Consider the following 13,929-nt stretch of genomic DNA (forward strand, 5'->3'; position numbering starts at 1 on the left):
AAAGAATAATATTTTCTTCTTCAAATAAGCACTATATAGAAAGTACTTTGTCAAACTCAATTAATGATCTCTCAAAATAATACATGTGGCAACCTTAGCAATAAAACTTCTTGAGCTTATTAAATAACACAGTAGAAAAATAGAAAATATCCTGATCGAAATCGGCAATTCATCGAAAAAGAAAATGTTCCCGAGAAAATATTTTGCAGTATAATTTAAATAAGAAAAAAAATATTCGGCAGAATTAGCATATTAAGTTGCAACCTCTGAGACAAGTTCCTAGAAAGACAAAATCTTAGACAATTCATAAACTGCTCAAGGAGAAAATGCCATGAGTCTTAAACAAGTATATATAACTAATATCACATATCTAACAAGTTTGATCCTGGAAGATTGGAAGTCCAATTTTTCCACTTCACATCATATTGTAAAAAGAAAAACAGTAAATATATTTTTTGTTCAATGTATGTAATTTTGCCTCCATTCTAATTTGATGTTTTCAGAAAAATATTGATGTAAAATTTTTTTATCAAAATTAAGTGTTCATTTTTTATCATGTAGCAATTTAGTATTTATAGTCAAAACAAGCATAGTTCAGTTGATATACAAATGTGTTGATTAACAAGAGGCTCGTGGTTCGAATCCCCTACCCTATTGTTTTTTTTTTTAAAAAAAAAAACTTAGTCTTTATGGTTTATAAAAATTGATCTCTGATTAATTTATCAATCTATATGTGTAAGAAATTTCATTAAATCATACTAATATTTTTTTTCACGATAAGGACCAAATCGTTACAAATTATAAAGTACGGTGACTAAATTGTTACTAATTTGAAAATACATGAACTAAATTGTTACTAGTTGAAATTTAGAAACTAAGTTTTTATTTACATAAAAGTTGAGCGACCATAAATATTTTTTTAACCAAACTAAAATCAAAATTTGGAAATAAATAATGTACAACCTGTAACCATTTCGGTTTTTTTTTTTTTTTTTGAAAAATAAGTCTATTTCCACCCCCATTTCTTACAATGATTTGCATATTTCTTAAGTATAATGATTGAATTCTTAGCCAAATTTCATGAAAACAAAAGTTTTTAAAAGTTTTTTTTTTTAAGTTTTCAAAATTTGGCTTGATTTTTAAATTATTGGTAAATGGTAGATAACAAAAAAAGAAATTTGGAAGTAAAAATAATGTTTACAGGCTTAATTTTTAAAAACAAAAAATTGTATAACTAAAATCTTGTTTAGTAAACATAGAAAGTGGAAACAATTTACTTGGAAGAATTCAAACTCAATGGTTGCTCGTGATAATGGCGATGAACTTCCTTCTAGTTGGGAGAGAAATTGAAAATGCATAAGAATTTAAGGGTCTGTTTGGTTGAGTATCTGAAAACAGAATTTTGAAATAAGGGATTAAATAAAAATAGAGGTGATTTCATGTTTTCAGATATGTATTTGAAAGCATAATTCATAGACTGGATTATAATTTAAACAATTGTAAACTATTTATAGTTACCTACTAAATATTAGTTGACATAAACTATTATTAATTTATTTAGGAACATGTTTTACATTAAAAAAATTGTATAACTATTATTTTATAATGTTATACAATTTATAGGAAAATTTGAAATTTTAATCCCTATGGTTTGGAGTAAGTTAAAATTTAGGTCTTATGGCTTATAATTAAAATTTAACCCTATAGTTTGAAAAAAGCTTCATAATAAATTGTCTTGGTAAGAACTATTTAAGAGGATTTAACAACCATAAGGACTATATATGAAGTTATATCAAATAATAAGAACTAAATTCTAAATTTTAAAATGACTATCTTTATTCAAACCATAGGAACCAAAGTTAACAATTTAACTTAATTTAATTTATAATAAATTATATAATACATATTTTATTTTCTTTAAAAAGAATTGAATTTATAACCTAACATATTATATTTCTAAATATTTTTATCTTTATTTAATATAACTATATATTTTAAAATTTAAAAGTTAAATTATGTATTAAAAAAATATAAAAATATTATTCTCCAATTTTGTACTGTTTTTAGATTAATCATTTTTATAAACAGAATTCGAATGGTCTGGTCTGTCAAATTATATTGAATGAAAAAAGTCAACATTTAAGGAAAAGCAGAAGCACGTTAGTGGGCTGATAGTGATCGGTTTGACAAAACCATAATTGTTGAATTTGGGAGCAATCTCAGCCCATTAAGGTGGGGATGGGGTGGTCCAAAGAATTGAATTTGGCTTAGGTTGAAAACTTTATGTGTTTTAGGCTTTTTGCTTACTTGGATAGATGAAATTACTAAAACGACCAAAAATGTACTTGTGATAGACTTCGATTCTCGATTCTATTTGCATTTTCTTTCTTCTCCTTCAAATTGTGTTCCTAAGCCTTATTCTTTTTTAAAATAAAAAATCTTCATTATTCTTCATCAATCTATTTTACGTCGTCTTCAAGCTTTGAATTTTCCTCGCTCTGAATTAGTGCTAGAGTGAGATGTGAGATCAAGTATCGAATGCGAGAATCGAGGATCAATGAGCAAGAGAGTGGAGAAGTGCAAAGGTTTTTAAGCATAGAGGAAATGATTTGAGAAGGAATGAGAGAAATCGTGAACTGGGGAGCAAGGAGCAAGATTGAAAATCGAGGAACTAGTCCATCATGCTTGCATCTTTGATTACTTTGGTAAATTCATCCAACAATAATAAAAGAAAAACATTAGAAAAGAAGTTTTTAAAAACTTGGTCATACCAAAATTTCAAGAGATGTCTGGGACACCAACTTGAACTCGATAGAGTGGATTATTATAACTCGCTCCATATTTTGAGCACCAAATATAATGATGATGTTCATAACTACAATTATGTATAATAAATACTATTTTAAAATCCTATTTATTATCATATTTACTATTTGCTACAATATTTATTATTTTTCCTTCATCCATGACTATATTGTTTACTGTTTTTTACTCAAACAAAAATAGTTTGGACTCAAAATACACTATTATAACACATAATAATCTACATCCCAAGTACAAACTATTATAACCCACTAACTATAATAGGTAAATATGAGAATCTTAGCCAACACTCTTAAATTTATTTTAACGTGTTAAACCTATTTGATGAAGTTTTTAGATTTTAGGTTTCCTATAAATTTGGTATATTCCCTCACCCATGTCAAAGTTAAAATTCATTAGTCTATTTTCTCACATTTATTCCAATTTTTTATTTGGTTCGATTTCTTATAAAAATTATTTAGAAACTTTTTTTATAAAAAAATTTAGATTAAATAATATTAGTTGCAATTCGAATCATATATATTTTCACATGATTATATTATAATAAATTACAATTAAATATGAATATAAAAATAATTTAGGCATCCACCATTCTTGGTCTTGGAACTTGGCTGCGATGTTGAAGTTTTTATGGTTATTGTTGGTGTGGTCTGGTTCGTTATGGATGGCTTGGATGGAGATGTATGTGCTTCGTGGTTGGTCATTGTGGTCCGTGCGAAATAGTTCGGGGATGTCGTGGTGCTTGAGAGTTGTCTTGCGGTGTAGAGATGAGTTGAAATCGTTTGTTTGAATGGAGGTGAGAGATGGTAGTTTTTGTGTGTTATGTGGTTGGTTCCGTGGCTCCCTAGAGGCCCTATTGTGGAAAGTTATGGGGAGAGGGTGATCTATGATGTGACAAGTCGAAGGGAGGCGCGTTTTTCGGATTTCTTGGTTGTTGATGGGTGTTGGAGGTGGCCTACTGCGTCGCGGGAACTTTTTGAATTATGGGGTTTAGTCCAAGGTATTAGGCCTTGGGTGGGTGGTGAGGATTAGTGGCTCTGGTCTCTAGGTGTTCTTGGTCAATTTTCTATTGCGAGTGCTTGGGAGGTTTTGTGTCCTAGGCATCAAAGAATGTCGTAGTCACGCCTTCTCTGGTTTGGAGGGAATATTCCTAGGCATTCTTTTTATGTCTGGTTAGCAATGTGAGATAGGATGGGTATTTGGGACTGGTTGGGGTAAGTGAGATTCTTTTGTTTCTTTTGCTTGCTTAATATGTGTGGGTGGGGTTGAGTCACGTGATCACCTATTTTTTGAGTGTGGAGGGGTCTGTCTCCTGTGTTGGGTTTGTTAGGGTCCTCTCACTCGGTGGCTGGGTGGGATGTTGATTTGAGTTGGGTTTGTCAGGCCAGTTTAGAAAAATGGGTCAAGCGTTAGTTGTAGCGTGTCCTGTGGTGTGGTACTATTTATTTTATCCGATCGGAAAGAAATCATCGTTTGCATGGGGTCTTCCTTGGGAAGTCCCTGTCCTATTCCATCTCGTTACCTCTGTGATTCATGCTTGTGCTGCATCCTGGCCTGACGGCCTTGTGAGCCTGCTTTAGCCGTGTTTATGCTTTGTGTTGGTTCCATCTGTTTGATGGTTTTGTTAACTTTCCCTTGATTGTTGGTTGTCCCCAGTCTGTGGGATTTTGTGTTGTTTCTTTTTATGCTCTTTCTCTGTGGGACTCATTCTGTCTTGCCCCGAGTTTATGGGGCTTCCCTTTGTTATTTGTTTTGTTGTTTGCTTTCCTTTCGATATTCCTCTTGAGCTATTGCTTGTTTGTAATGGGTCGTGTGTGATGGTCCTTTTATCTGTTTTGGTTTATGACCTTATTTGCTTTTGTGCCTTGGCTCTGGGCTGTGGGGTTCTCTCTATTGTTGTGTAATAGAATAATTTTTTTAAAATAATAATAATTGAAATAATAATCTACTCTTGTTCATATAACTAAATTACAAATTTAGTATTAATTTACTAAACATCGTAACATGCAATGATAGATAGTGTTAACTATCATATTTATCACTTATAGACAATGATATTTTGTTATATATTTGAAAAAAATTATTTACTTATTCTCACTACTGATTTTTCTAAAAATACAATGATGGATAATTATTTTAAAAGCCATGATAATCACAAAATAAGTCCTAAAAATGCCCTCTCAATTACATACGTGGCGACGATCAAAAGCTTGATAAAGTGATAGTCGATGCACCGCCGTGTAGTGAAGTAGAACTCGAAGAAATTCGCACTCGTGGCAGCGCTGGGCCATCGTCTTTAACTAACACAAGCAAAAGCCAGTGAAAGGAAGGGTATTCTATTTCTATTTCATCGTCGTCTTTCTCTGTCTTTCTCTCTTTGATTCCGTTCTTATCGATAAGAAAAAGAAAAGACCAAAAAACTGATCGCAACAAACGCGCGAACTGCCCATTTCATCACTTTTATTCTCCATCTCTCGTCCCTCTCGCCCTTTTATCCGATTCCACAACACAACGAAATTGAATCGAATCTATCTAAACCCCTCTTTTTCTTCCATGACTTCAACTTGTTTCCTAGATTGGCGATAGTATCTGTCTCTCAAATCTCACTCTTCTGTGCTCCAATTTTTCTGGTGGAAGCAATTTGTTGAAGCACGTGAACGATAATGGGTACTGGTGCGTCCAAGAATTCGGATGGTGGGTCTTATGGGAACGAAGAGCCAGAGGAAAACCTAGACCAAGCAGGTGGGCAGCTCTATATTTCCTTGAAGATGGAGAATTTTAAGCTCAAAGGCGAGCTCATTCCTCATATTTATGGCTCTGTTCCGCTTGTTGGTTCGTGGGATTCATCTAAAGCTGTAATCACTCTCTTTCTATTCTTGTTTATTTATGCTTCAGTGAGTTTCTGCAAATCTCTGTTGTTGAATTTAATTGTGTGGGTGCTACAGCTCTCTTTAGAACGTGAATCGGCATCAATGTGGGAATTGAGCTTTGTTGTTCCTCCTAATCACGGTAAACTATGATTCTACTTCCTACTGTTGGGAGATGGATTGGGGTGAACAGTGGGAGTTACTTTGATGATTAAAACACATAAAGATATTAAGATTCTGAAGATTTTTTTTTTTAGAAAATTAACTAGGGTATAGAAATGAGGATTTTTAATCCCTTTATTACCATGTAGTTTTTTGAACTTGATTTGGTTGTGCAACAACAAAACCCGTCTGGTGGACCCGTATAATGGAAATGGAATTGCAAATATTTTCATTTTCATTTCATCTATATACTGTTGAATTCAGAATCACTGGATTTCAAGTTCCTGTTGAAGCCGAGGTATAGCAATTCACCTTGTATAGTCGAGGAGGGTCCTAATCGTCTACTCTCTGGAGGAATGTTGCAAGGAGATACCAGGATGGCTCTTTTCAGGTTAAGTGGTGATGAAGTTTTGGAGTACAGGGTGTTCATTAAAGCAGACAGGGTTTCACCCTTTGATCTTGCTGCAAGTTGGAGGGCATATCAAGACAATCTTCGTCCTTCTGCTGTTCGTGGAATTCCTGATGTGAGCATAAATTCAGTGTCGGAGACTGGTCCTGAGGTATCTTTTCTCCCCCTCCCCTCAAAAAATGAAAGCATGACAGATACAATATTCCATCGAATACTATTGTATTGTAAAAAAAAAAAAAAAAAAATTATTTGTCCGTGTAATATTACCACTCTCTATCAAGCCTTGGAGAAAAAAATTGATTAGTTGTGCTAACTTTTGCTCCTTGATTTGTGTTCTTCCGTTCAGTACTACTCACATTCGTTGTTTTAGTAATTGATTAGTTCCATATAGTAATGTGCAACAATGCAAAGTTAGTTTAGAAATGTCAAAAGGAATTGCTTATCCCGTGCTTTGTCTAAAGGGCAAGCACACGACACATAACACGAACAACACATGAAGCTAACACGTCGTGATCTTAAAACTAGAACATACAGATGTTTGATACATTTATTTAAAATTATATTTAGATATTTCAGCTTTTTTGCTTTAATTTATGATATTTACATTTCAAATACGATGGGACATAAGAAATGAAATTGGAATTATTTCCAGGTGTATTAGAAGCAGAGGTTTTGTAATTTTTATTTTCTTCATACTTTCTTTCTCCATCGTTTCTTTTGCCTTTTCAGAATAGCTCATCGGCTAGCTTGGAGCTTGATCTTGAACACTACGTGGTTCCAGCTCCTTCTTCAAACTCAGGCCTTGTATATGCAGCTAACTTGACAGAGACTCCTAGATCATTGACTGGTTTTGGGGTTCAGTTCAATGCTGATGGATCATCAGGGAACACATCATCATCTAAGGACAGTGGTACGATTGGGGATCGATCAACGACTTTAAAGGTGTTCTCTTGCTTGTAAATATTAAATTTCAATTCTCTTATAGGCATCAGGGTGTAAGGCATGAAAATGAATACGGAGATGAAGTAAATGGAAATACCGTGATGTTTTAGAAAAGCTTCTTCTCAAACTGCCTTAAAAATGAAAGACAATGGAAAGCAATTTTAGAAGTTCAATCATAGAACAATACCATGATGTTTTTCTAGTTTGTTTTCTTGTCCATCCTTGTTGTTTCATTGGGAATATGAAATCAATATCTATACTATTAATAGAAATTATATAGATTTTTGCACTTCAATGATTGAACTTTTATTCTTCTTCCGTTTTGTGGCATCTTCAATCACATTTATTTTCTGGTTGCTTATTTAGGATATGACAGTGATTGTCCCTGATCCATCCAAGATGTATATGGGTTCTGGAATGGTTGAATCAAAGTCGGTAGGGACGTTTTCTCATTTGCAAAAGCAAGACAGTCATAGGGGACTTTTTGTGGATCGAGGTGTTGGATCCCCTAGGCTTGTTAAATCAGCTAGTACTAGCACTTTCTTTTCAGATCTGAAATTGGATACGGAGTCCAAGGTTTGTTTTTGCCTTTTCATCTCTCAATATCACAAGTCATATTATTTATCTTTCGTGTTTCTTGTTTGTTAATATGTAGAATTCAATGCCAGCAGCAGCTGGAGCTGTTGCCGCTGCAGCTGTTGCTGATCAAATGCTTGGACCAAAGGAGGATAGACATTTGGCAATTGTCTTGGTACTTTTCTTTGAATGGTTTACATAAAATATCACTAATTATTGAGTTGTTCATATGCTGAGGTAGACTTCACTCATTGTAATAGGCTAAGAAAGTTGTAGTAGTTGTTCAGGGACGAAATTTTACTTTTTTTGTTAGTAATCTGGTCTCAAGAATGAAAATGCCTCTCATGACTTTTTAATATGGTTTAGGTTGGTTTGCCAGCTCGAGGCAAAACTTTCACTGCTGCTAAGCTTACAAGATATCTTCGTTGGTTAGGTCATGAGACAAAGCATTTCAATGTTGGCAAGGTTTGACTTTCATGTCATTCTTATGCCTTGTGTTGTATGATGAATGCACTTTAGATTTGAATGTTAATATGTTTTCTTTTTTTGTAACAGTATCGACGCCTTAAACATGGAGCTAATCAGGTGTGTTTTCAAATATAATGTACAATTTTGATGTATTATCAATTCTTCAATGTCATCATATTTTATTATCAATTTGGAGGGTTGTTCTTTATATTTATATTTTTTTACCATGTAAAAGTTGCAACTGCATTTTCATGATTTCTCTCTTCAAAGACTTTCAGTAGGCTTCCTAGGTTACTTATAGACAGCGCTTTCATAGTTAGTTAGTTATTTTTTTTAAATACTTTTCTTTTTATAGGAAACAATATATTTCGTGGTTTTATTATTTTGAAAGTGATATTTCATGGTTTTATTAACTCTTCAGTCTGTCGGTGATTATGTTATCCTCATGAGGATGTTATATGCTATTTTTGACGTTCTCTTATGCCAAAAAAAAAAAAAACCATCTGTATGCAGTCTGCTGACTTTTTCCGAGCTGACAATCCAGAAGGCATGGAGGCACGTAACGAGGTGAATTCTAGAAACTGATGACATGTTATTTATCAAAGAAAGTGGGAATATACTTTGCCTCAGTTGTCTATTGGTTTCATCTATTCAAGGGAAAAAAAACAATAATAAGAAAATGAAATAAGAAAAGGGAAGTTGTCAATTATTTTAAGAAATTAACTTAATCCTCCTTTTCCTACTATAAAGAAAATAGATACAATTTTAAGTTTACCTGGCTAACACGGATTATTGGTAACGTTAACACCATGTTAATTTTTTCTCTGTGTACATAGTTTTAATATATCACCTGCTACTAGGTAGCAGCTTTAGCTATGGAGGATATGATATCTTGGATGCAAGAAGGTGGCCAGGTAAGGTCTTTGACTGTTGCATCTATTGCACAGATTCTAATGGTTTTATTTGCTAATGCAAAATTAATTCAGGTTGGAATATTTGATGCCACAAACAGTACCAGGAAACGGAGAAACATGTTGATGAAATTGGCTGAAGGAAAATGTCGGGTATAATGATTGTCATTGTAAATAGAGGGAAGAATTCCAGAAATATTTAGTTGTCTCATTCTTCTTTTTCTTTCAACTGCAGATAATTTTTCTAGAAACCCTATGCAATGATCAGCGTATCATTGAAAGAAATATACGTCTTAAAATACAACAAAGCCCTGATTATGCAGAAGAGTATGTTTCCCAAGCAGCTTATTTCATTCTTCTGGGAATATAGTGTGTGTGTGTGTGAGTGTTTTCTCTTTTCTGGAACACTGAGTGCTTTTCCTCCTTTCAGGCCAGATTTTGAGGCTGGATATCGAGACTTCAAAGCTCGACTAGACAACTATGAAAAAGTAGTTATCTAAAATATTAACGTTTTTCTGGTATATATGGATATAATACTTATTATATTGATACATCGAAACATCTGAATTTGCTCTTCATGCCAGGTTTATGAACCTGTTGAAGAGGGGTCTTACATTAAAATGATTGACATGGTTAGTGGGCATGGAGGACAGATACAAGTAAGTTTAGCTCCTGTGGTTATTGTGCCTTATTTTTCAATTCCTCGTTTGCTAAGGTTAATATTTGTTATTTCCTTTCAATATTTTGATCTTTTAGGGGCATTGATTTTGAAGACTCTTTGTAATTATTCTCTACGGAACATTTTACTTAGTTGGGCCTCTTTCTCTAGTGGGGTTTTTGTAGGCTTTCTCTCTCTCTCTCTTTTTTTTTTTTAACTGCCACTGTATTCTTTCATTTTTCTCAAAGAAAACCCTCTAACGTTTTAGAGTGGTTCTTATTCTTATTCAAAAGCTATACTTTTCAATGGTCATTATTTTGTTTAGATGAAGCATCCCTTGGATTTATTTCACTTAATTTTTGTATTCTGATGGTATATCTTTTCTTATTCAGGTCAACAACATCAGTGGGTATCTCCCTGGACGAATTGTCTTTTTCTTGGTATGATCTTGTTTTTCATTATTTTTTATTTAACGCGACAAAAATGTTGACATTCTCAATTCTTCTAAGGCTCCATAAATTCAAGCTGAAATTTAATAGATTGTAGTCTTGTCAGTCGTCATAAATCTTAAACCCCTCACACCTACATGACTTCTGTAAACTTCCTTTTAAAACACTATATAACAAATAAAGGAGAGGGAATTCAATAACCACTAGATCTAAAAGGGTTCAAGGTGACCTCCCTGATGAATTGTTATATTTCAAAAAGGGCCCAAAGGTGATATCACTTTATGAATTGTGAATTCTGAAAATTGGAATCTTGAGTGTATAATTTGCTAAGTGATTTCCTATATGAGGAGCCTGTTGAGATTGTTTGATGATTGTTGCTTCCATACTAGTTTCAGGATTTTTTATTTTAATGTACTAGGAAAAATCTTCTTTATATTATTATACTATTATGTACTCTCATCATATATGGATATTATATTAAAATCTTCTTTATGCTCTCATCATATAGTTTATTTATCATGGTGCAGGTGAATACCCATCTCACACCACGGCCAATATTGCTCACTAGGCATGGAGAGAGTATGGATAATGTTCGAGGTAGGATTGGAGGTGACACTGAATTAAGGTATGCATACGCAGGTATAGGGATAAAATCTTCATGTTGTTATATCACAAAAGATTTCAAAGGTAACTTATTGTATCTAGTACCTGTAGTTATGAAAGGAGAGGTACCTGTACCTGTAGTTATGAGGTAACTTATTGGCCGTTGAATCTGCCATTATTTTGTCACACTTAACTGATATATAATATATCACACTATCCAGGGACAGAGTAAGAAAAAAAACATGTTAACGAAGGCAAAAAGACCAGTTGAATTAAACAGTGTATTCAAAGAAGTTTCTATTTATCTGTACAATTTTTTTTTTTTTTAAAATCTTAGCTACAAAATACCTCATACAGTATGTCATTTCTTTAGGAGGCTTCATATGTTTCTGAGACAGCCCATAGGTCCTTGAACAAATTTTGCAACTAAACCTTTAATTACTGTTCTGTTTGCTTTAACGTTTGCTATATTCAAAAATCAAAATCACGTGCCGATACCTTACATTAAATTTCTCAAATATAATCTTTTAAGATAAGTTTGTAAAATTGCAAACTTGAATTTCATATTTAGAGAAGAAAAGAAATTAACTTCAAAATCTCATTTTCTAAGTTCAGTTTGTAAAACAAGATGGTTATATTTTTCCCAACCATATTTGATCAATCTTGCTACTACTTCGTTGGTCTTTATGAACAAGGATAATACAGTGCTTGTATCTCTTGACACTGTGTGTAAAACAAGATGGTTATATTTTTCCCAACCATATTTGATCAATCTTGCTATTACTTAGTTGATCTTTATAAACAAGGATAATCCAGTGCCTGTATCTCTTGATAATTGTGAAATATCGAGAATATTATTTGGACATTGGACATTAGGAAAACTGTAATTACCTGAGAAGTTGGTTGGGATGGATGGTTATAAATAAAGTGAGGTCGGGCTTTGGGAGAGGGCAAAATTTTGGGAATTAATTTTGTAGGAGAGAGAGAGCCTCTTGAAATTCTATAACCTGTGCATTTTCTTTTGGATATTATTACGTAATTTTAGTCTTATTTCCTTTTGTCCCAATCAGAAAATCAGGTTCCTATTTGAATTTTGAACTGGGATTGATTTACTTGTTTTGGCAGTGAGGCTGGAAAAGTTTACTCTAAGAAGCTTGCTAACTTTGTTGAGAAACGACTGAAGTCCGAACGGGCTGCCTCTGTAAGCTCAAATTTTTATGGTGTTAATTTGCATCTGGTTATTTAAAATGCTAATGACAACTTTTTATGGTCTAGATTTGGACCAGCACACTTCAGCGAACAATTTTGACTGCGAGTCCTATTGGTGGATTCCCTAAGGTTAGCTTGTTATCTGGAAGAGATTAATGCTTGACAAGCAACCCTCGCTTGTAAGCCCGAGTATAAAACACTCTATGGTTATTTCCTTCTGTTAGATTCAATGGCGTGCACTTGATGAGATATATGCTGGAGTTTGTGATGGAATGACATATGAAGAGATAAAGAAAAACATGCCCGAGGAATATGAGTATGTGCAACTGCAATCTTCTTTATTTCCATCAGCTATTTCTCTTGATAATTCAGTGAACTTCCGTGCTAGTTGTGGAAGTTGTTTCTCTAATAACTATAACACTCTGTTCCCATTTGAGATTTCTTGCATTTTTCATTGCCAGGGCTCGCAAGAAGGACAAATTGAGATATAGATATCCTCGTGGAGAATCCTATTTGGATGTTATCCAAAGGTATGGAATTTTTTACTTTTTATCCAAAGCAATTTTCTTTTTCCTTTAAAGGAAACCAAGTTTTCAGAAAGGAAAATGAAAGAGCATAGAAGAGCATATAAAAGACGACCACACAAGGAACCTCACAGCTAACTACAATAAGGAACTCCAATCCAAAAATAAATAAATAAATCAATCCAAAAGCTTCAATCCTTTTCATTAAATATCTTTTTCAGTAACTAATGACTAATACATGTTTTATTTAGTTTTACCTTCTGAGGCCATTAATTTTAATTGACACAGGCTTGAACCAGTAATTATTGAGCTTGAAAGACAACGGGCTCCTGTTGTTGTTATTTCTCATCAGGTGGACTAATTTTTTAACCATTCCATCGTCCATTTTTACATGTGGTAATCTTCCTAAACCTTTTCTCCTGTCTTGCAGGCGGTCTTGAGAGCGTTATATGCTTATTTTGCTGATAGGCCCCTAAAAGAAATTCCACACATCGAGGTAATTGTGTAGATAATCAACGAACAATCACTTTTTGTATTTTCAATTCCAATATTAGGAGCGAGAGGATGCTAGTGGTTTCAATTAGAATGGTTTAAAATGCTTTGATTCAATTTTGGCAGGTCCCACTTCATACAATCATTGAGATACAAATGGGAGTCACGGGTGTGCAAGAAAAAAGATACAAACTTATGGATTAACAGACCCCAGGGGATGTTATTCTATAATCTCATGTGCTTTGAGAAGTTCCCATACATTCTTTTAATTCTCATTCATTACTAAGATGTCGGTGTCATACATTGTGCCACTCTTATCATTAACCTCCTCTGCAAATGTGAATGATGAGAACTCGTTTTCGTTTCTGTAATAGTGACGTCTATCAGTCTATGTATGTAACTAATACTCAGGCAGGAAGGTGGAATGGTTAAACAAATGTCTCTTCCATTCAAAACAGGACTTGGAGGAGTTCAATTCCATCTGTGTTATTCAATTAATTGAAATCAAGAAAGTTTTGGATACTAACATTATAAATATCAACAGGTGGTACCGTGGTAGCAGAATTATATATTGTTCTTCTGGAAAACAAAAGATAGCAATTTGGTTTTGGTCTACTTTGATCCATGGGAGATGGAAAGTGAAAACACCTGTTACCTAGAGACAATCAAAGTTGTTGGGGGCCATATTAAATTTTCCATGAAGGAAACACAATCCTTGGACAGATAGAATCAAATTTGGTATGTTCTTTTTCAATCTCTCTGTATATATATATTTGAGGAACTTGACAAAGCATTTTTCTGCATTAGGTGGAATCTTTTGATGGGTTTTTCTAATT

General features: G+C 33.5%; 1 protein-coding gene across 2 annotated transcripts; it reads left to right on the forward strand.

Annotated features, from left to right (window-relative positions):
* The first annotated feature begins 5,486 nt into the window (after positions 1-5,486).
* On the forward strand, positions 5,487-13,619 carry LOC120087993 (6-phosphofructo-2-kinase/fructose-2,6-bisphosphatase). 2 transcript variants are annotated; one of them, XM_039045018.1, is made up of 23 exons: positions 5,487-5,678; positions 5,769-5,832; positions 6,117-6,412; positions 6,991-7,203; positions 7,570-7,779; positions 7,859-7,954; positions 8,146-8,244; positions 8,335-8,364; positions 8,761-8,814; positions 9,108-9,161; positions 9,234-9,311; positions 9,394-9,485; positions 9,589-9,646; positions 9,743-9,817; positions 10,209-10,256; positions 10,793-10,890; positions 11,994-12,069; positions 12,144-12,206; positions 12,302-12,393; positions 12,539-12,607; positions 12,890-12,953; positions 13,032-13,097; positions 13,220-13,619. In XM_039045018.1, exons 1-23 carry the CDS (start codon positions 5,487-5,489, stop codon positions 13,295-13,297), a joined length of 2,265 nt encoding a protein of 754 aa, XP_038900946.1. In that variant the 3' UTR covers positions 13,298-13,619. The 2 variants fall into 2 exon arrangements, 1 of the variants encoding a protein (XP_038900946.1); XR_005484780.1 differs by lacking the exons at positions 12,539-12,607; positions 12,890-12,953; positions 13,032-13,097; positions 13,220-13,619 and having other exon boundaries at positions 10,793-10,904; positions 12,302-12,380.
* Positions 13,620-13,929: the final 310 nt, after the last annotated feature.

This window comes from Benincasa hispida, chromosome 10, assembly GCF_009727055.1.
Source record: "Benincasa hispida cultivar B227 chromosome 10, ASM972705v1, whole genome shotgun sequence".
NCBI classification, from domain to species: Eukaryota; Viridiplantae; Streptophyta; class Magnoliopsida; order Cucurbitales; family Cucurbitaceae; genus Benincasa; species Benincasa hispida.

Coding starts and splice junctions, on each gene's coding strand:
- LOC120087993 (XM_039045018.1), top strand. CDS start 5,487: ATGGGTACTGGTGCGTCCAAGAATTCGGATGGTGGGTCTTATGGGAAC. Junction 5,679..5,768: donor CGTGGGATTCATCTAAAGCT/GTAATCACTCTC, acceptor TGGGTGCTACAG/CTCTCTTTAGAACGTGAATC. Junction 12,608..12,889: donor TATTTGGATGTTATCCAAAG/GTATGGAATTTT, acceptor TAATTGACACAG/GCTTGAACCAGTAATTATTG.